Raw genomic sequence first — 21,078 nt, forward strand, 5'->3', positions numbered from 1 at the left:
GTTGTTGCATAGGCACGCGCGCAGTGACGCTGAGTAGTAAAAAAAACACGTCAGGTTGGACTGATGTGTGTTTGGTGCTCGAGCGTCCTTCTCCCCCAAGATTATACACAATTATTTTGTTAAAAACAATTAAATAAAACTGTGATATAACATATTTTCGTTCTTATTCAGTCAAATTAATAATAATAAAAATGCAAACAATAATAATAATAATGTATATAAAATATATTATATTATAATAATTATTATATTTTGTATTATTACTATTATTTCTTAAAAAATTAGTCAAACTGATTAAATGATAATATAAATAAATAATAAAATAAAACAATAATATTAATACTACTCCTCTATGACAGTAAACTGAATTTATTATTATTATTATTATTAATAATAATAATAATAATAATAATAATAATATCATTATTGTTGTTGTTTTATATTTTATTTATACTATTTTTTATTATTATTTTGACTGGATAAGAATGTTCTTAAATTTGAACATTTTCTCGTTTCTTTACTCCTTTTGTTGTGGACAAAATAAGACAGTTGTATATATATATATACAGTACATTATATATATATACAGTATATACATATACTGTCTTGAGTGAAGAAACCAGAAAATTTTCAAATTTAAGAAGCTGGAATCAGAGAACATATTTTCAGTCTAGGACATTTTTATCCAGTCAAAATAATAATAATAAATAATATAAATAAAATATTAAATAAAAATAATTATATTATTATTATTATTATTATTAATAATAATAATATATACAGTTTACTGTCATAGTGGAGTAAAGAAACCAGAAAATGTTTAAATTTAAGAAGCTGGAATCAGAGAATTTTGAATTTGTTTTCTCAAAAAATTAGTCAAACTGATTAATCGATTATCCATATATATAAATATATATGGATAATCGATTAATCAGTATATATGGGATGAAAACCTAACTAAAAAACTTTTAGAGTCATATACCATATTTTCAGTCTAGGACATTCTTATCCAGTCAAAATAATAATAGTAAAAAATAATAATCATTATTGTTATTTTATATATATATATTTATATTTATATATATATATATATATATTTTTTTTTTTTTAAAACAACTAAAAACAGGACATTTTACAACTCTTATCCATGACTACACAATAATAATAATAATAATAAAAATCCTTTGTATTGTTTAAACCACAGAAAACACATCACAAAATCAAAGAAAACATGAAACCAACTTTTAGTGCCTAATTCTATAAAAATTTAAATCATTTTAAGTTTTAAAGGAGCCTTTCCTTTTTGTTTAGAAGAACACTGGTGCGTAGCAATTGTTAACGCCACATAACAAGCTACTGTAAATCAGCTGAACTGGTTTATGAGTGCGTTAGAGATGCTTCACTTCAAACATACCGACATCGATGGACCACAGATCGAAGTCTCTTCAGCAGTATGGCCGAGACATTATTAGCTGTAGTTCCCACTGAAACAATGATAAATAATAAAAACAATAACTCTGAAATTGAAACATGATCTGGCTCAGTTTACTGTCGTCAAATCACATCATCCTAACAAATATAATTTAATAGTTTGATATGAACATGAAGTAGCAGCTGTGGTCGTATGGACATAAAATCTTTGGCTTTCAGGGTTTCTGTCAGTTAACACTCAGATGACTCAGATGTCCATCAGATATATTTGATAAACATTTTAAAAAGCAGGTCGACAAGAAAAGTTTATTTGCATGTTGCCTTCAGAAAGACAAAGACAGGAAAATGTTTGTTTCAATTCTGTATATGTTTTAATTCAAAGTCTAAATAACAATAGCTTTTCAAAGGAACTCATCCCGAACATTTCAAAATCTGCACAATTACTTGAGGAAACCAAGATAACAAAAATAAATCTGATATATGAGAAGAATGCATAAATGTCATTGAGTTACTCTACAACACATCCCAACGGAGAGGGGGACGGGAGAATTACTATATAATTTAAACAAAATTAATCAAAAGGTTTAAAAATGCAATATTAAATACCAATAATCATACAGAACAGAGATGGAAGGACACGTTTTTAAGAGGTTTAAGACACTTTCTATCATCCTAATAAATACACAATGTCGTCATCTGGAAGATGATTTTTGGCTACACCACCAGTTTCATTTGAGGATATCATTTTGGAAAACACATTCTACAACGCATATACTAAAGGAAGTATACTCTGATCGCAGTTTAGTTACATTTCACCATAAATCCAGATGTTGAATCTGCCAATCAAAACAATCAAATGTCTCGTTGAGTGTCTGCCGCAGCCCAAAAACGATGATGAATGTGGAAAAGATTCTGGGTTCCTGCTAAATATATCATTTTCTGAGGAAGTATTTACCAAGCAGTGTTACAGACATTTTTACGTTTGTTAGTTGTAAAACGTCCCTTCGTTTTGAAATGTGACAACAGAATAGCTTTACTGCATTGAAAAATGTAATCTGAAAATTAATCTAAAAAAAACTTTGATACCAAATTGACCTAAAATATTACAAATATATCACACAAACCACATGATTGCTGAAGTATTAACTCCTGTTGAGTCAATATTAAGTAAAGGTACTTTTTTAGAGGTACTCATCCTCTGTTATTAGGTTGTTTGCAGACTTTTTTCAAGTCCTGCAGTAAATGTTAGATCTCTGGATTCCAGGACAGTAATATATGTAATGGATAATGTAAAGCGAGCCGGTCACTGTTGTGAAATAAACAGTACACCTCCGCTTCGCGCGAGGGTTTATTTCACAACATGAACCGCTAGCTGTACATTATCCCGCTTATTACAGGGCTACTTACTTAAGAAATCCCCAATTTGACACAAAAACGGTCCGCCAGAGTCTGACATCAGAACTGCGACCATAGCAACGGTCTGTTATAAAGAAATAACAGACCGTAGAATGCCGTGATTGACCAATCAGAATCGAGTATTCAACAAAGCCGTGTAATAAATATATTTAATTCGACCATATAACCTTCATCGACTTGGTTTCAGTCTCCCACATGTGTTCTGGTAACCACTACCTCAGATGTCTCGGACATAAAGCTGCAACTGTTAAAGCAACAGTTGTCGTCTGAACGCCGTCTCCCGGCTGGAGCCACGTAGGTCATCATGACTGACCTTTACGCTCCACACGGGATATTTGGTGTCCTGAAAATATTCTAGTATCCTTCTCGCTAGGTGCTTTTCAGTAATTTTGTTGTAGATATGGTAATCTTTAAAAAACAATTGTGTTGCCCTGTTCAATATTTACTCACCGTGTTTTATATTTGTAATATTTTGGTCAAGTTGTAGACTTACTTTTCAGCTTTTGCTGTTTTTCTTTTTTAATTTAACATCTACTGAGAATGAATTTAAAAAAGCAAAAGTCCACAGGGCGGTGAAATACATTTTTATAAACACTGTCTAATAAAATCAGAGTCTATAAACATATTTCACAGTCATCTTTTTTCATTTCTTTTAACAGCTTTAAATGCTGGTATACACAACGATTTAGTGCCAGTGTTGCACAGTTTGATAATTCAACTGAGTGAATATAACAAAAACATCAGCATTAACAAAGCAAGTGCAACTGATGTAGTGATCACAATAAAATGTACTATTGATTATTACACGGCTCTGTTGAATACTTGATTCTGATTGGTCAATCACGCCGTTCTACGGTCTGTTATTTCTTTATAACAGACCGTTGCTATGTATAACAGACTGTTGCCATGGGCGAAGTTCTGATGTCGGACTCTTTGTCCGAAATGATTGATTTCTTAAGTAGCCGTGTAATAAGCGGGATAATGTACAGCTAGCGGGTTATTGCTTTGCGTCGGGGGTGCTGCATCACCGTCTGGGTTTATTTCACAACAATGACCGGTTTGCCGTACATTATCCCTTACATGAAAGGGGTGGACAAGATGCAAACATTAATTATTTTGGCTGCTGGTTAACTCCATTAGATATGGTACCTGACTACATTATTGAGGGGGTGTCCGATGTTGCTGGTGAAAAGATGAGGCTTAATTGCTATGAATTTCAGCTTCATTTTTGGGCTGAGAGAGACACAATTTTGGGTTAAATGACTACTCAAAAGTGTAATAACGGTGGTGGTGGTGGTAGGGAGGGTGTGAGGGTTATCGACTCCTCAAGTAAGAGTGTGAACCAACGAACAGGACACTAAGCACACAGCGGGTTAATGAATTCCAGTTCGACCCGTCACGCTGCCCAAAATCTGACATAACAGTCATGAAGAAAAAGCCCTACACCAACATAACAGAGGACATCTGAAAAGAAACACGTCTGGGTTTTAACGTCACAGCTCCTGGAATGCCTTTGGTGATTCTTCAAATAGTCAAAATCATACTGTTACAGTCCGGAGGTAAATCTGTAAAATGTCATATATATATTATCACCAAAAGAAAAACAGAAACAAAAAAAAGAAGAAAATAGCACAAAGTTGCACCAGAGAATCGGCGATCTTCTTCTGTCTCTGCTCGAGTTAAAGTCCTTGCAGCGCTCTGCAGTCAGAACAGGTGCTCACCTTCCTCTTGACCAAGAAATCACACGTAGACGCCCGCTCCAGTATGATTGGTTCTGTGTTAGATAATGGCTCTTTGGGGGGCAGACCCTGGCACACGACGTACTCCTCCAGGCCCAGAAGCAGAGCGACCACTTCGGAGACGGAGGATAACCGCGCCGGGTACCTGTCGTACAGCGGGTGGGTGGGCAGCAGCGGCTGCTTCTGGACGGTGACCTGGTAGCAGAAGCCCGGGTCGATCAGCACCATGGTGTCGGTCAGGTTGGACTGTTTGGAGCACTGGATGAGCTGCAGCTGCGGGCCCTCCACCATGATGGCGTACCACAGGATCGGCATTACATGGGAGCGTAAAGAATGTAGCAGTTTCAGCAGCTGGTTTTCTATGTCTGCACCACTCCCAGACGCGTTATCAGCCAAACTGAAGATCTGTGTGATCTGCAGAGAGCAACAGAGGGAGAATAAATACACAAAAGGGTTTGCAACATGGCAAACTGCAGCCCAACAGGCAACAACAGCTGTCAGTGTGTCAGTGTGCTGACTTGACTATGACTTGCCCCAAACTGCATGTGATTATCATAAAGTGGGCATGTCTGTAAAGGGGAGACTCGTGGGTACCCATAGAACCCATTCACATATCTTGAGGTCAGAGGTAAAGGGACCCCTTTGAAAATGGCCATGACAGTTTTCCTCAAGTTGTGTTATTTAGTCTCCTTCGAGACAAGCTAGTATGACATGGTTGGTATCAATGGATTCCTGAGGTTCTTTAGTTTTATATCATGCCAGTATCTTCACTCTAGCATTAAAACTGAGCCCGCTACAACTGCAAGTTGTGTTAAATGCGTTAACGCAAATTCATTTAACACCACTAATTTCTTGAACGCGTTATCATGTTAACTTCGACAGCCTCAGCAGGACACTTACCATGGGCAACTCCTCTTCTTCTTCTTCGTCCTCCTCATCATCATCATCATCTTCTTCTACGTCTTCAACAAGCTTTTGAATCTCTCTGGTTGCGTGTGATTTCTCTGCTTCCCATCTGCTCAGCTGCTCCTGGATCGATAAAGAGTGAAACTCATGAGCTTAACTATTAAAAAGGTGCAGTCTGTAACTTTGAGTAAATATGATAATCATGACATCATAGGCTGCTTACCTGGCCAACCTATGAAAACTACAAATCTATCAGATCTAACAGTATCTGTCTGTTTATAAAGCTTGACATCTCAGCAGCTATTGAGAGCAATATCGATCTGCAACACTTGCCAAAGGATTTCTTCTTTTTTTTTTGCTCAATTCAAAATCACCAAACAAAGTGTTTTTATATTTCTGTCTCATCAGCATTCAAGACATCGTACGTGACACAAATACTAAAAGCAGAATTTGTGCACCGTCAGTATTTGCAATACAACCTGAATTATGAAACTTAATTCGCAGCCTTTGCCTGCACACTATACTAAACAACAGAAACACTGCAGCTTTGTATTTGCGAACCAGTGGATCAGATATTACACATTCAAGCAGTACAGCTAAAAATGTTCACACCTGCAAAACTTCATTTTAAATTCTAGTGGAGACCCAGAAGTTTCAAAAGATACCAAAGTTATGCACAAGACATCTACACTGCAGAGTATTTCTATTTGATGGAATTGTGCAGCCGCATGCAGTCTTGGGTTTAGATATTTCACTCAGTGTTAACGTAGAGCTTCCATAAAAATGCTAACAAGCTGATAGCCGTATGATGCTCTCAGACAATATGGAATATTTTTTCTCCTCCCAACCTTGATTACTTCAGGGACAATAAAAGTAAAAACTGACTGTTAAGGGGTCAAATAAAAAAATAAAAAAACGTCCTCTTAGTTTTCACAGGCAAAAAACACAGTGACTGAAAGCCACAGCACTGATGATCGGTCACGAAGCATCAGATATTTTCATCCGATCAAGAGATAAAGCCAAGAAGAGATGGGTGACAAGGAGAGAAAACAAACAGCTTGGCAGTAATAGCCATCCTAGTTTATAAGGAGATCAAATTAACTTTTGGGGGTGGCCTGGTGCCAAGTGGTAGACCAGTAACCCTCGTGTCTGGTGGCGAGAGCACAGATGGATATAACGGCTTCAGTTCCCCGTCAGAGAGGGCTGTCTGACGGCAAGGCAAAGTAAAAATAGAGCGTACACTTAAACTGATACTGATGTTTTTAGCTGGGCCTTTCTTTTAGGTGGCTAAAATACGTTTTTGCTGTCGGCCCCGTCCACAGCAGTACATTGCTTTGCTCCCGTGCCGGTAACTCCTTTCTGTTTCTCCAAACTGGGGGCGTACCGAGCGTCATCTACTGTAGGTAATTCACTGACTATGATAAGTAACTCATAAAACCTCACTTCAAAACAACCCAAACTCTCTCTTTAAGACAAGTATCATATAATTACAATATTCCATTTGCCTTTGTTGCATATCATACCCTTCTCTCCTTCTCGCTTCGTGCTTCCCGTCTATCTACTATCTACACTGTCAAACTGTTCAATAACGGCAAAAAAAAATAAAATAATAATTAGCATATGTACTGTCACATTGACATATCCACAAGAGAACAGATGACAAGAAGAAAAGAACCACTCCAAGTTGAGACAAGACAACCAGCCCGTTCTCATTCCCAGGACGGCAAATACAGAGGCTTTGTCTCGGCCGCACCCTTTAGCGCCTGTATGAGACGCACCGGGTTTTCCATTAACTATAATGTAAACCCATCCACGGCAACAGTAAACGCTCAGAGAAAGTGCGCCGAGGATGGGTGTGACACACAAACACAAGGCTTTCATCCAGGAGACCGCTGTTCGTGTCCCAATGCTTTAAGTTTCACTTTTACGTTACAATCAGCTGTTCGTTCCTTTCCCGTGTTCACAACATTCAGTTTCATTTTTAATTTTACGAACATAGTATTTTAAGCCCAACCACGTTGTTTTTTTCCTAAACCTAACTAAGTAGTTTTGTTGCCTAAACCTAAAGTGATGACAAGGGGCGTTGCAAAGGGGCAGTATGTGACAAGGTGGGATGAGAACGTGTTGAGACAACAGATATCATCATAAGCACAACCGTTGCAAAAAGGTGCATCAACCCTGAACGGAACATAGAGCTACAGATTGCAATGACCATGGACTGATTAAAAAACGTGGTCAAACAGAGTTGGAACCAGGCCTGGATTCATCACACTGAGCCACCGGCCAAAGAACAGCATGACAACAGAAATATAAGGAAATGGACAAGGTGCCAGGAGCGTCTTGTGTAAACAGGAAGCCATGATGACACGTGATCAGTCAGGTTCAGTGCTATCAAGGATTAGGCTGTATGGATTTTGAACACCATCAGCCAGAAAAGTGCAACTATCTGCAAAAGATCTGTGGGACATCCTGAACTTAAAACATAGACACACTTAATACCAATCACAAAATTCCACACATTTCTGGCCTAATGGGAGAAGAAAATGTGCATTATTACTAAAACAAAAGACGGAGGAAGAATATAAACTCACTAGTTGAGAGTTGTTGTGGTTGTTGATTTGAGTAGGTACTCTGTCAGGAAGTCCATTCTGCAGTCCGAAATCCAAAGGATTCAACTGCCGAGAGACAAAATGAAGTTGTCATTTTATTTTTTGTTTTATTTATTTATTTGCTTTTGGTTATTTAAATTTTTTTTATTATTATTATTATTTTTAAAAATCGTACTACTTCATTTTGAACCATCATTTCCTGTGTAGATATGTTATTATACGTTATTTTGTCTAGGTAGTGGGGGGGGGGGAGAAAGTGAAAATGCTCTGTGTCTCTTTATTACACGGCTGTGCTGAATACTCGATTCTGATTGGTCAATCACGGCGTTCTGCAGCCTGTAATTTCTGTAAAACAGACCGTTGCCAAGTATAGCACACCGTGGCTATGTATAGCAGACCGTTGCTATGTATAGCAGACCGTTGCTATGCGCGCAGCTCTGATGTCGGACTCTGGAGGACCGTTTTTTTGTCAAAATATTGATTTCTAAAGTAAGTAGCTGTGTAATAGGCGGGATCATTTACAGCTGGCAGGTCATTGTTGTGAAAGAATCCCCTTCAGGGTGACGAGAGACCCCTCTGCATCGCCCTGTCAGAGATTCTTTCACAACAATGACCGGCTCGCTGTACATTATCCCTTACGTTAATAACATTCTTTTTCTTAAATAAAAATATTATTTTTAAAAAGTTGACATTTTGTTTGGTGAGATAAGCGTTAACTGATGTGACAACAAACATGTCAATAATAATAATCTATTTTCAAACCTGCGTAGACGGTGGGACGTTTTTCACATCCAGTTCGTATGTGTATTTGCTACCACTGGCATGATCGGGGATCCAGTTCATCTACAGCAGAGAAACACGAGCAAAGTTAAGAAGAGCCCACAAATTCCTCTTTAACTTTGAGGGTTTTCTCCGCAGGAGAACGCGACAAAAACAACCACGACGAGAAAAAAAGATTTTATCACCAAAGGCAGTGGGAACTCACTGCTTGTAAGTTGCTGTCGTCGTCGTCATTGTCGTCGAAGTCAAAGCTCGATTGTGGTCCTTTGTTTTTCTTTAAACCCGACTTTCGACTGTATGTGTAGTGAGGTCTTGGCCTGCCCGGCAACAGTTGGCCATCTGGCCCGTGGTCACTTTGTCCCATCTGGTAAGGCAGCAAGTGTCTCTGCACAAGGTAGCACAGAGATATTTAAAAAACAAACACTGTTACTTCATTACTGTAAGAAACAACAGATTCATTAAAAAAATAGGCTCTCACCATCGCCTGCCTCTGACACTGACGTAGTCGACACTTCTGCCTCTTCTTGTTGCTGCCTCCAAACTTGGGTTTGTCTACACAGAAATCACATGTGCCGCAGTCTTTCCTGCAGAGGCAGGCTTTACAATCTCCACAGGATCGCCGCTTCCGCTTCTTATGCCACTGAAGGAAAGTCAAGGATATAATAAAGAAGAAAGAGACGTCTTTTTTATACAATTGCTTCAACGCAGCCAGCTGCAAAATTAATGTTGATAACAGACGACTTATAAGAAATCTTTCTTGACAAACCACAAAGAACCATAGAGAAATAAGAACCCAAATAATTAATCATAACATACTGTGTAACTTTTTTCCTATGAGACAGTAAATATGTCCATCCACCTGATTTTATCCGCATTTTCAATTTGCACATAAAATAAACAATAGAGTGGAAACACCAGGAAATTGAAATTTGAAATTTTTTATGCTTGGCTGAGATAGAAAAGTTGTGCTATTGATAAAACAAAAATGTGACTAAGTGCAATGGAAACTGACTTGAATGACATGAATGAAGCATCGCAGCGTCTTAAAGTCCCGGTGAAACGGAAGTTAGAGCTTCATATTTTGTTTTACAGGAAGAATAGATGATTGGATTTTGATATAAAAAATACAAAGAAATTGATTTATTGTAAAAGAAACAGCATATATTCTTAAATAGGTTCACAACAGAGTGCTACAGGAATGAGTCCTAAAACCTGGAAATGAGTTAGCGTTTTTTGTTATGGTTTTTTTTAAAATAGGTTTTTAGTTAGATGCCTGAAATAAGGTCTGTGGTTAACACAAGCTGAAGAGATTTTTATTCTACGATATAAAATACGTCAGTAAATACCCCACTGGTGAATTTTGAAGCCTTTATGTGTCTTAAAAAAGGTGGTTGCTAAATGAGACTACTAAATATCATCACGGCGACTCGTCCGACTTTACAGCCTGTATACTCGGGCTCATGGGATCGCAGTGTAGTTTGTTTTTATTATTTTAACTTTAGCTTTTTACTGGCAATTGTATTCACACTTCAAAACTGGTGCTCATTTGTGAAGATTATCTGGCTGAACAAAACATGTAAGTATCATAAACGTTTGTTTGCCACAAAGTTTATTTCCTGCAATAATCCAAAAACCAATGGAAAAATCCCATTGGCTTTTTGTCGAGGGAACCAGGACGATGGTAACTTCCTGGTTGGTCTACAAAAATGCATCATCCTTGGAGCTCTCTACATGACCGGGGAGGGGATCTAAAAGGGCTAAAAAAGGCATTTTTCATTTCATCCCGGCTTTAAACCTCACTCAAGTGTCCGCTCCACTGAAGACAAACACATCTGACCTCAAATTAAAACATGAAACAAACATAAAGCCTTTATTTTCATCACATGGTTTTGCGTCAATTTAGTTTTGGCTGGCACTCTTGTAACTACAGGAGTGGATGGAAACATGCATTCATTTGCATTTTGTTTTGTCGGTTTTCTGGGAATTCGGTTACAATTTGCACTTCATTTGGATGACTTAATGAGTGTACTACTAGTACCCCTATCATTCATATTTTTAGCCCTGTCTAAAAGCAAAGAACTGGCCAGGGAAAGTCCTGTTTCCCGCAGCTGTGAATGGTAAATCTGGGTTACTGTTCCAACTGAAACTGTATAATTAGCCACGTTCTAACTGTGACCATACCGAGCCTACAAACGGACACCAAAAATACTGCAGATGTGGTTTGACAAGTTTGTATAAATGTTTGAATCATCATGTCCTTCTGTCTGTAGGACAGTGGGTTTAAAAAACAAAGACTCACATCATCATCATCGTCAGTTGACATGTCATCGTCATCATCAAGGTCCACGTTGACGGAGAAGTTCTCTGTGTCGCTGCTTTTGAGACTCGGGAGCTGTGTGAATAAAGCATCATCAGTGAGAGTGGGGAAAAGGTAGAGCAATAATAGTATTAGTATTATTAATACAAACAAATAGTTACCTGTGATTCTGCAACTTCACTCTGTAAAATAAAATGGTTGTTGTTAGAACGTACATAAATTAAATGAATCATTCCGTGACAAAGCCCCAGTGCATAAATACTAGGGCTGCAACTAACCAGCATTTTCATTGTCGATTAATCTGTTGATTATTTTCTCGATTAATCGATTAGTTATTTGGTCTATAAAATGTCAGAAAATGGTGAGAAGGCCAAAGATGATGTCCTCAAATGTCTTGTTTCGTCCACAACACAAAGATATTCAGTTTATTGTCATCAAGGAGTAAAGAAACCAGAAAATATTCACATTTAAGAAGCTAGAATCAGAGAATTTAGACGATGTATTCAAACTGATTTATCGATTATCAAAATTGTTGGTGATTAATTTAACAGTTGACAATTAGTAGATTAATCGTTGCAGCTCTAATAATTACACTGTTATTACAACCCACAGTGTGGACAATTAAGAATAAATGAAACAAGTCTGACTGTAAACATGTAGAAATACTAAATATTCTCAGTCAATAGTAACTGTATTTTAAAGATTTGTGCTTCTATAAAACACAGCCAACAATCAATAATGGCTTAACAAACAAGTTTTATTTAAAATGTGACACAAAAAGTTTATATCACATCATACCAGGAATTTTACACATGGGAGTTGAACAAGAACCCATGGCTCGTGAGCACAGCACATGGAGATCTTTGATCCTCCAACAAGTACAGTAAACGTGCACATTTTAGTAGATTACACAGGCGTTTATTACCTGGAAACTCATGCTGTCATCAAACGGTTCGGGAACGTCAATATAAGGCATCTGTGGTGGCAGGAAGCCTCCACCTCCGGGGCCCTGGAGAAACATACAGAAAACGGGCATGAATGCAAAATGTAAAGTAACAAAATAAACAATAACTGTTGTGTAGTACCCGGTAACTCACCTTGCGTATTGGACATATACATTTGCGTTTCCGGCACAAACGTTTGCGGGTTTCTGGGCTCTGTAGTCCATGCTTGCAGTTGGCACACTGCCCACAGTTCAATGTGTTGTGGCATCCCACACACTGTCCACAAGGAATCCACTAAAGTGGACATGAACAAAAATAAAAAGCAGGTTTGTTTATTCATTAATAAACATGTCTTATGTGTATTTTTTGCACATTTTCATCAGTAGTCTGACTCCGAAAATAAGAGGAAATTTGTCCTCTTACTGCCCAGTCAGTTTCAACCATGGATGTATTAAGAGACCTGGATACAGCGTTCAAACTGGCTCCCATTCATTCCTATGAGAGTTGCTCTGTGGCGCATGAAGCAAAAAAGCTCGACTTCCGGGTACAAAATTACCCGGATCATCCGGCGATCTTCCGCATCCATTGAGCCCATAGAGCAGAAGCAGTAGCATTTTCCTTTAACTCTGCCTCCCAGCCCTCGCTCCAGCCTCGGTCTGGGTCTCATTCACATGAACGGAGGAAGGGAAATAACTCTGGATTTGGCTATTAATGCATTTCACAACTTTTAGGACCTAATGATTTAAATAAGGGCTATTAGAGTGTTCATACTGGGAAGTTGATTTACCTCAAAAAAAATAATCCGCTGAGCTACAGATGTCTCTTTCCCAATGTAAGTCTATAGGAAAAAGTATTTTTGGGCCCAATGGCATCACGTGACGGACACGGACGTTGTAGTATCGCCGTTCGGCCACTACGAACATTTGTTTCAATGCCCGGCGCTCTTCCTGGGGGCTTAGTTTCAACAACACAACTTCCTCATATAAAGAAAACATTCAAATCATGTGTGAATTCTGAATCCATAGCTTAAAGGTACAGTGTGTAACATCTGGCGACATCTAGTGGTGAGGTTGCAGATTCTCCTGTGTGCCAAGCCTTTAGGAGAACTACTGTGGTTGGTGTGAAAACGCAAATGTCCCTCTCTAGAGCTGTTTTAAGAGTAGCGTAGTTCATTTGGAGAATAGCACAGCTACAGTGTGTGTGTGTATGTGTACGTGGGAAGTGAGCGGTGAAGCAAGAGAGAGAGAGAGCGGCGGCAGCGACTGTGTGTTAACAAACAAGTGAGCTTGCGGAGCAGAAGACAAGAGTTAGTTTAGCTTTACGAATGTCAAGTGAATGTACAGTGGATGTTGCATTTTGTGTCAGAAATAACAGCGGCAAACGTTTCCTGTGTCTTGTTTACCAGCGGCTCAGTGGAGAGATGGGGGATAACTCCGGAGCGAGTAACGTTATCGACTCCGACCCAAGCAGGAAATGTTAACACAGTGGTTTGTCCGTTCTGGGCTACTGTAGAAACATGGTGGCCGGTTCCGTGAAGAGGACCCGCTCCATATGTAGATGTAAACGTCTCTTTCTAAGGTAACGAAAACACAACGATTCTTAATTTCAGGTGATTAAAGACTAAAGAAAACATACTTATTAATATTGTAATCCATTTCTGCCAATAGATCCCCCTAAATGTTACACACTGTTCCTTTAATTACTGTGTTATTGATGAGTTCCCAATGGACCACATGCTAAAGTTTTGGCTAGTTAAAGGGTAAGTTGGTATTTTTCAACCGGGAGCCTATTTTCCCATGTTTTTGTGTCTAAGTGACTAACGGGGACAACAATTTCTGAAATTGGTCCAGTATTGAGTGAGAAAAACTGTAATGTAACCATTTGGTGCAACCTCGTACCGTCAGTTTACGTCCACTAAAAGTGCTTCTTTTTGCCACTGGCAGGCTCAGATTGTTTTTATAAGTGTCTGACAACATTATGGAAAGGATCCTACGGAGAAATTAAACCTTTTTCAGGACAAATTAAAAAAAATTGTTGTCCCCATTATTCACTTAGACACAAAAACATTGTAAAATAGGCTCCAGGTTGAAAAATACCAACGTTATCCTTTAAAATGCAGCTGTTCATTCACACAACTTGACAGACGATCCTTTACCTTTCTGAAACGAACCATCGGATGCTCTTTTGTCTTTGAGGCAGCTGAAATTCAAAGGAAAATAAACAAATAGAAATACACAAATAGGATGAGTACCCCACCTCAGTTATTTCCATGATTTTGTTCCTATTTCTAACGCTGCATTTGCTGATGATTTTCACGATATTGCACACTCATAAACCGACATACCCCAACAGTTGGGACAGCAGGGCCTCTTCCTCTGTTTGTCGTACCATGTACCTGTGAAGGAAATACCACATCTGGAACAGACCCTGCAGGGAAACATGATAAATGCTCAGTACATCTGTTCAGATCAACAACTCACCACACACAAACCCCTTTTGATTAAACTGAAACACTCAAGTGTCTTGTTAATTACGTCAGCAGTTTTAATCATAAGGTTAAATGATTGACATGAGAACAGAAGTAATTATCAACTAACAGCGTGTTGTCCTCCGACCCAACATCTCCATTTATGGAGGGTAGCAGGAGCGCTTTGGATGATGATGACGGAAGGGGAAGTTTAATTTTATCTTCCACTGGATCCTCATTGCGATAGCCTTGGGTTGGAGTTCCTACTGTGCTGTGCAAGGAGAAACTGGTCTGGTTGGAGTGGAAGCTTTTGGGCGCCAGACTGACGGGGGGGAGCACGTGGTGGGAGTCCGGCGTGTCGGCCCCCTCTCCTCTCTCCATGAAGCTGGACTCTGATGAAGAACGCTCCCGGACTTTTCTCTAATGTATTAGAAAGCAAGGAAAACTAACTGTAAGACAAAAACACACACACCTTAAATGTTTGAAGTGATAAAAGAGGCCAATACCTTCGCTCTGTTTCGAACTCTTATGTGTGGTACATCGCCTTCGAGGAACTTTCCTGACTTGTATTCAAAGGTTGACAAGTCAAGATGTCCCTCCAGCACTGAAGTCAGTTCTACTCGGCTTCTCACTCGATCGCCACGCGGACTGCGAAAGAAAAAAATGAAAAAAACTGCAAAGAGCTGGTTGACAACTGCGGCAGCACGATTTTGAAAAAAATATCTAATTGTGATTATTTTGACTGATTTTACTATTATTTGCGATATAAGAGAGAATGATAATTTTTACATCATTATTCTCATTTTCATTGAAAAAAATATTTAAATGATTATGGTGTGACTTTTGCACCTTTCTGTGTGGAGTTTGCATGTTTCTTACCCACCACCAAAACATGTAGTGTCTGACTACAAACTACAAAGAGTAAAACGAGTGGCAGAATGTAGTTAAAAAGTAGTAAAATCTCAACACTACAAACAACATTGTTGACCACAATGTAAATATATGTTAAGGTAACTGTACATTGGGATTTCTTACATTTCTACAAGGCAGTATTTACCTCATGTAATATACATCCTTCTGTCCTATGCTTGAACCTGAGCGCCGTACAACCTCTTTGCGTTTCCAACCCTCTCCGAGTATTGGCCAGTCTTCCCATCCTTCATCAGGATGTGATCGTTTGCGGCGGGGAAGCTGAAACCTGAATGTAAAAGAGGAGATGGGAATAATTACATGTTAGAAATCTTTATACCACGTGGGAAAAAACAGACTGCCCATGAAGCCATCCGAAATGCTAAGCTATATTGTGTGATACATACATATGCATCACCGCTGCCAGCTCTGCAGTGATAACGATGCTTGCACATGGCCATAAAAATCAAATCCAAAGTTAGCTCATTATCAGACTACAGTATAAGATATAAGGGCAACCTACTGATAAATCTTTTTGAGCATCCTCTCGCTGCCCGCCACGCTCTCACTCCTTTCACTTTCTCCCGCCAGGCTCTCATCATCATCATAATCATCATCCTCAAGCGGCTCAAACCAGTCAACAGGAGGCTCACCGCCAGGAGCCTTAGCATCATCTTTTACTTCTCCCGGAGGTTCCTTTACAGGATCTGAGCTGGGGGTTTCCTTTGTTGCCACGGGTGCCACAAGTGCCAGAGGCCCCTTTGCTGGTGCCACAAGCGCCAGAGGCTTCTGTGCTGGTGCCACAAGTGCCAGAGGCTCCTTTGCTGGTGCCAACAGCGCCAGAGGCTTCTGTGCTGGTGCCACAAGTGCCAGAGGCTCCTTTGCTGGTGCCAACAGCGCCAGAGGCTCCTTTGCTGGTGCCAACAGCGCCAGAGGCTCCTTTGCTGGTGCCACAAGCACCAGAGGCTTCTGTGCCGGTGCCACACGTGCCAGAGGCTCCTGTGCTGGTGCCGGTGCTGGTGGTGCCTCAGAGGTTTTTTCTGGTTCACTGCTGTTCTTCTCTGTGGTTTGTCCCTCTGTGGTTTGTCCCACATCCGTTTTCACAGGCTCTCTGTCAGGGACCATGTCAGGGACCGGGGTCTCAACTGGTTCCTCATTCATTGTTGCACCCCTTTAGGATACAAACTGTTCAAATTGTTTTCCCTGAAGACAAATCAGATATCCTCTACAGTCGATCTCGCATCCCCATTTAAAGTGGTGTATTTTTCACATTGTCCGTGGATGGAGCCACTTGACCTTGGACCACTGATGTTTTGGGCAGCAGGCAGGTGAACCGCCAGGATGGTTGATGGTTGACAGCTGCTCAGAAACCTGGAAAAAGATGATGCTGTTTAGAAAGTTTGAACATGTGCAGTAACGTCACAGTATGTAACGTCAACCTAGCTTGTTTGTACTTTTTTTCTATTGAGAAATTGACATTACAATATGGCATCGTACAGAACAGTCCACAACTACAAGGGAACAGACAAGCCTGGAAATTGGCATAGAGTGCATAAGAGTGTGGATGAAGAGATAGAAGAAAGAAAAGAAAAAAAAGTAAGTGAATGTGGGAATAGTGCTAATAGTGCTATAGGGGTTCTCTGTGAGGTTAAGGTCCTCAACTAACATTGGAAGCTTCATTCTTTCTTTTCATATGTTTCAGAGATGAAAAGTAAAGACACAGCTCCTTATGAAAAACATAGAAATTTGGTCTTGATTTCAGGAATCTATTTTTATGTATAAAAAACTTTCCAAGAATGATTATAAGATAAGATAAAGATGAACCTTTATTAATCCCCGGAGGGAAATTCAGGTGTCAAAGCAGCAACATGAGCAAACAGAGTGAATCACAGGAGAGGTAAAGATATACAAAAATTATAAAGACAATAATAGAGATATAAAAGATACAGAGTGAATGGGTGAACATTGTGTGTACAATCCGTCAATAAATAAATGTAGAATGTGCAATAAAAATAAATAACTAAATGTAATATGTACATATGTGCAGTCAGCAATAAAGTGGTAAATAGGATGTAAAGTGAGTGTAAAGTGCGCCAGATAGTGCATGTTAAAAGGTAGATAGTGCATGTTTAAATGTCTTAAAAGTCCTAATAGTTGTCATATGGGGGTCAGCCTTGGTTGTGGAGCCTGATGGCTACCAGCATGAAGGACTGACCCAGGCGCTTTGTGTTGTGCCGAGGAGGGACAATGATGGAATTGATTTGCCAGGTAATGTAACGAGATCTTTCACAATTGTACCAAATATAACATTTTCCTTTGTTAGATTAGAAAAAAAATACAAATTTAATGGACAACCAATAAAACAAATCCTCCCAGAAAGCATTAGCAAAAATACATTCATAAAATAAATGTTCTGTAGTTGCAATGTGTTCATCACAGAACAAGCAGTTATTGTGATCTAAACCAAAACGGGTTCTTAAGAATTCAGCAGAGGAGTATATTATATATATATATATATATATTTCATTGAGAACCTTAAAGTGAACCTCCTTCGCTTCTAACACAACGAGCTGCTCAAAACATCTGTTTACTCGATGACAGCCGACTCAACGAGCAGACATTCACAATATGTCAAAGTATATACAACACACTAACTACAGAGACAGATTGTAACATATATCCCAATATAGTAGACGATATCTTTCATAAAGTAACATTATATGTCTTAATGTTAGCTACGGTTGTAACGGTTGTGAATATTACCCAGCATACCCAAAGACAGCGACACAAGCCAACATCACCTGATAAAACAAACAGTTACTGCTCTGTTCTCTCAAATTAATGCATATTCTTAATAATAAGTAGTTTAGCAACAATACCACATAAATACTTGGCAGCTGCAGTAACGTTAGAAACAATGAAAGTGAAAGCGGGAGTAACGTTTTAACGGTTAGCCACCGCTAGCATGCTACTAGCTAACAGCGTTCCACTTCATGGTTCCTGTTATTGACATTAAATGTTCCTCTTGAGTTAAAGAGACAGTTTAGAAATGTTCGCGGTTAAGATGATGAATAAACACACACACCTTTAAGGTAATATTCCTCTAGATGCTCGGCACTCTGATCACCACCGGGAACCACTTTAGAGCTGCTAACGAGGCTAACAGGCTACCGAGCATCTGAGCGCTACCGGAAACAGTTGTAGAGCCGAAGAAGGTGAAACGAGACAAGATGCAAATCCGTGTCGCTCCATGATGGATGGAAGCTGTGACCCTAAACTCAGGGGTCAGCAACCTTTACTATCAAAAGAGACATTTTAGGCAAAATTAAAATAAAAAAAATCTGTCTGGAGCCGCAAAACATTTGAGCATTGTGATGAAGGTAACGCAGTTTATAGTCTAAGTATATAGTATATAAGTCTAATGCAGTGAGGGACAAAGTGCTATGGAGTATTAGGGCCACATTGAGGGAAAAAACATCTGAGATTTACAGAATAAAGTCATAATATTAAGAGAAAAAAAGAAATAATATTACGAGAAAAAAAGTCATAATATTAAGAGAAAAAAAGTCTTAATATTAAGAGAATAAAGTCATAATTTAACGAGAATTTTTTTTTAATATTACGAGAATAAAGTCATAACTTAACGAGAATTTTTTTTTTAATATTACGAGAATAAAGTCATAACTTAACGAGAATAAAAAGTCGTAATATTACGAGAATAAAGTCATAACTTTGCGAGAAAAAAAGAAAATAGCATGTAAAATTACTATTTTATAATATTATGACTTTATTCTCGAAATCTCAGATTTATTTATTTTTCCTCAATGTGGCCCTAATACTTCGTCGTACCATAGACCTACAACAATGATTAATAAAAATGAAAATGAAAACAAAAAACAGTTATTCATTTCCATTTTTAAAAATCCAAAGGGAGCCACTGGAGAGGAGCTAAAGAGCCTCATGTGTCTCCGGAGACGCAGGTTGCAGACCCCTGGCCTAACCCAACAGAGACGACCACGGACACCTCACAGCTCTACTGACAACAGTAAAAACAATTCTTTCCACTAACAAGTACAGTTACTCAATTGTTTTTCAATTTATTTATTTTTATACTTTATTTTTTCCCTTTTTTCAAGGTTGTTTTTTTATATATGCAATTTACAGTTCGTAATTACAATAGTTTATAAACCAATTTTTAAGTAGATGAGCTTAGAGACAAACTCATTAAGTACACTAGAGAAAACAACTTCAACATTCAAAATTGAAATAAAATTAGGAAAAGAAATAATAATAATAATAATAATGATAAAAAAAATAAAAAATAAAAAAAAAACATAAAAAAACCCCAATAATAATACAAAAATACGAGAATAATTATAAATTAAATCAAGAAATAAGTTCATAGAAAATAAAAAGGTGGGGAGGGGAGGGGATCGTACATATACAGTAATATCATTTACATGGGCACACACATGCATCCTCCTTAACGTCAGGTCACCTCCAAGCATATGTATATGTGCATGCGTGTTAACCCATGTAACTATATTTTTCCTTCTGTTAGACTCCATCTCTTCTCAAAAACATCCTCCATATTCCTTCTTTTATGAGTTCCCTTTTCCACAACTTTTACTTCTTGACTTACACTTTTCCATTTTATAAATAAATCTGGGGGTTTAGTTTTTTTCCACCCTTTTGTTATTATTTGCTTCAGTGCTGTGATTCTGAGTATTCTAAATAAGTAACGTTCATCTTTACCGAGACCAATTGGAAGTTTCCCGAGTATATGCTCTGTTTTTCAATTTAAGTGACTTAACCTCCCATAATGTATTAAATAAACTCAGTTTCATGTGTCCCGGAAGTGGGAAATGCATTACAATAATCACTGAGATGTAACCGTGAACAACAGCCAGGCCTTTTTTTATCTATATCAGAATCAGAATCGTGTTTATTGCCAGGTGTAAGAGGTATACACTTGCTTTGGTTTTGTTGGTGCAAATAAGCAGTATAATAACAAAAGAATAGATACATATATATATATAAAAATATCAGCTAGCCTAGCAACATAGTATTTCCATTATACATGACTCAATAAGGAATTTTGCTTACTCAGTTCAGACATTCACATTCTGTAATGAGAGAAAAGTAGAACAACGAATAAGCAGATTGCATACGAAAGGACGACCCGTCCAATCATCAGGCGGAAGGGAATGATTCATCTCATCCCGCCTTCATCCTCTTTAATCGCACGCTTCGTTTATTTGTCATTTAACGGTGCTGCCTTCAGGGGTCATTAGAAAGAGGTGTGCTCGCTGTAAACCGCTGGGAGCGTTTGTGTTCGTCTGTGGTAGATAATCCTGGGGATGTCTTGACAGTGGGGAGTTGTCAATGTGTGACTCTACAGGACGCAAAGCTTGGAAACCATCATCTACCTTTGAAATGAATTTGTAATAGCATATATTTTGTCCCTTTATTCAAACAATATACTACTTTCAGAATCAAATTAAGCAGCTTTTGGTCTGAGAAGCAGGAATTTAGGAGGCGTACATGAAGGCAACAGTGC

General features: G+C 38.5%; 1 protein-coding gene across 5 annotated transcripts; it reads right to left on the reverse strand.

Moving 5' to 3' along the window:
- Positions 1 to 1,779: 1,779 nt before the first annotated feature.
- mbd1b (methyl-CpG binding domain protein 1b) lies at positions 1,780 to 18,759 on the reverse strand. Of its 5 annotated transcripts, none has more exons than XM_074653703.1 (18): positions 18,604 to 18,759; positions 16,042 to 16,889; positions 15,667 to 15,807; positions 15,116 to 15,257; positions 14,740 to 15,029; positions 14,487 to 14,569; positions 14,298 to 14,341; positions 13,545 to 13,715; positions 12,296 to 12,436; positions 12,124 to 12,207; positions 11,360 to 11,380; positions 11,181 to 11,273; positions 9,360 to 9,521; positions 9,087 to 9,245; positions 8,864 to 8,944; positions 8,084 to 8,167; positions 5,487 to 5,615; positions 1,780 to 5,000 (listed from the first exon to the last, which is right to left on the reverse strand). In XM_074653703.1, exons 2-18 carry the CDS (start codon positions 16,677 to 16,679, stop codon positions 4,527 to 4,529), a joined length of 2,937 nt encoding a protein of 978 aa, XP_074509804.1. In that variant the 5' UTR covers positions 16,680 to 16,889; positions 18,604 to 18,759; the 3' UTR covers positions 1,780 to 4,526. The 5 variants fall into 5 exon arrangements, with proteins under 5 accessions (XP_074509804.1, XP_074509725.1, XP_074510041.1 ...); XM_074653624.1 differs by having other exon boundaries at positions 9,087 to 9,266; XM_074653940.1 differs by lacking the exon at positions 13,545 to 13,715 and having other exon boundaries at positions 9,087 to 9,266.
- Positions 18,760 to 21,078: the final 2,319 nt, after the last annotated feature.

The sequence above is a fragment of the Sebastes fasciatus genome, chromosome 1 (assembly GCF_043250625.1).
Source record: "Sebastes fasciatus isolate fSebFas1 chromosome 1, fSebFas1.pri, whole genome shotgun sequence".
Lineage (NCBI taxonomy): Eukaryota > Metazoa > Chordata > Actinopteri > Perciformes > Sebastidae > Sebastes > Sebastes fasciatus.

Excerpts from the sequence above, each read along its gene's own strand:
- mbd1b (XM_074653624.1), bottom strand. The coding sequence starts at position 16,679 with ATGAATGAGGAACCAGTTGAGACCCCGGTCCCTGACATGGTCCCTGAC. Across the intron at positions 14,342-14,486 it reads CTGCTGTCCCAACTGTTGGG|CTGCCTCAAAGACAAAAGAG; the intron begins GTATGTCGGTTT and ends TTTGAATTTCAG. Across the intron at positions 8,168-8,863 it reads ACGTCCCACCGTCTACGCAG|TTGAATCCTTTGGATTTCGG; the intron begins GTTTGAAAATAG and ends GTCTCTCGGCAG.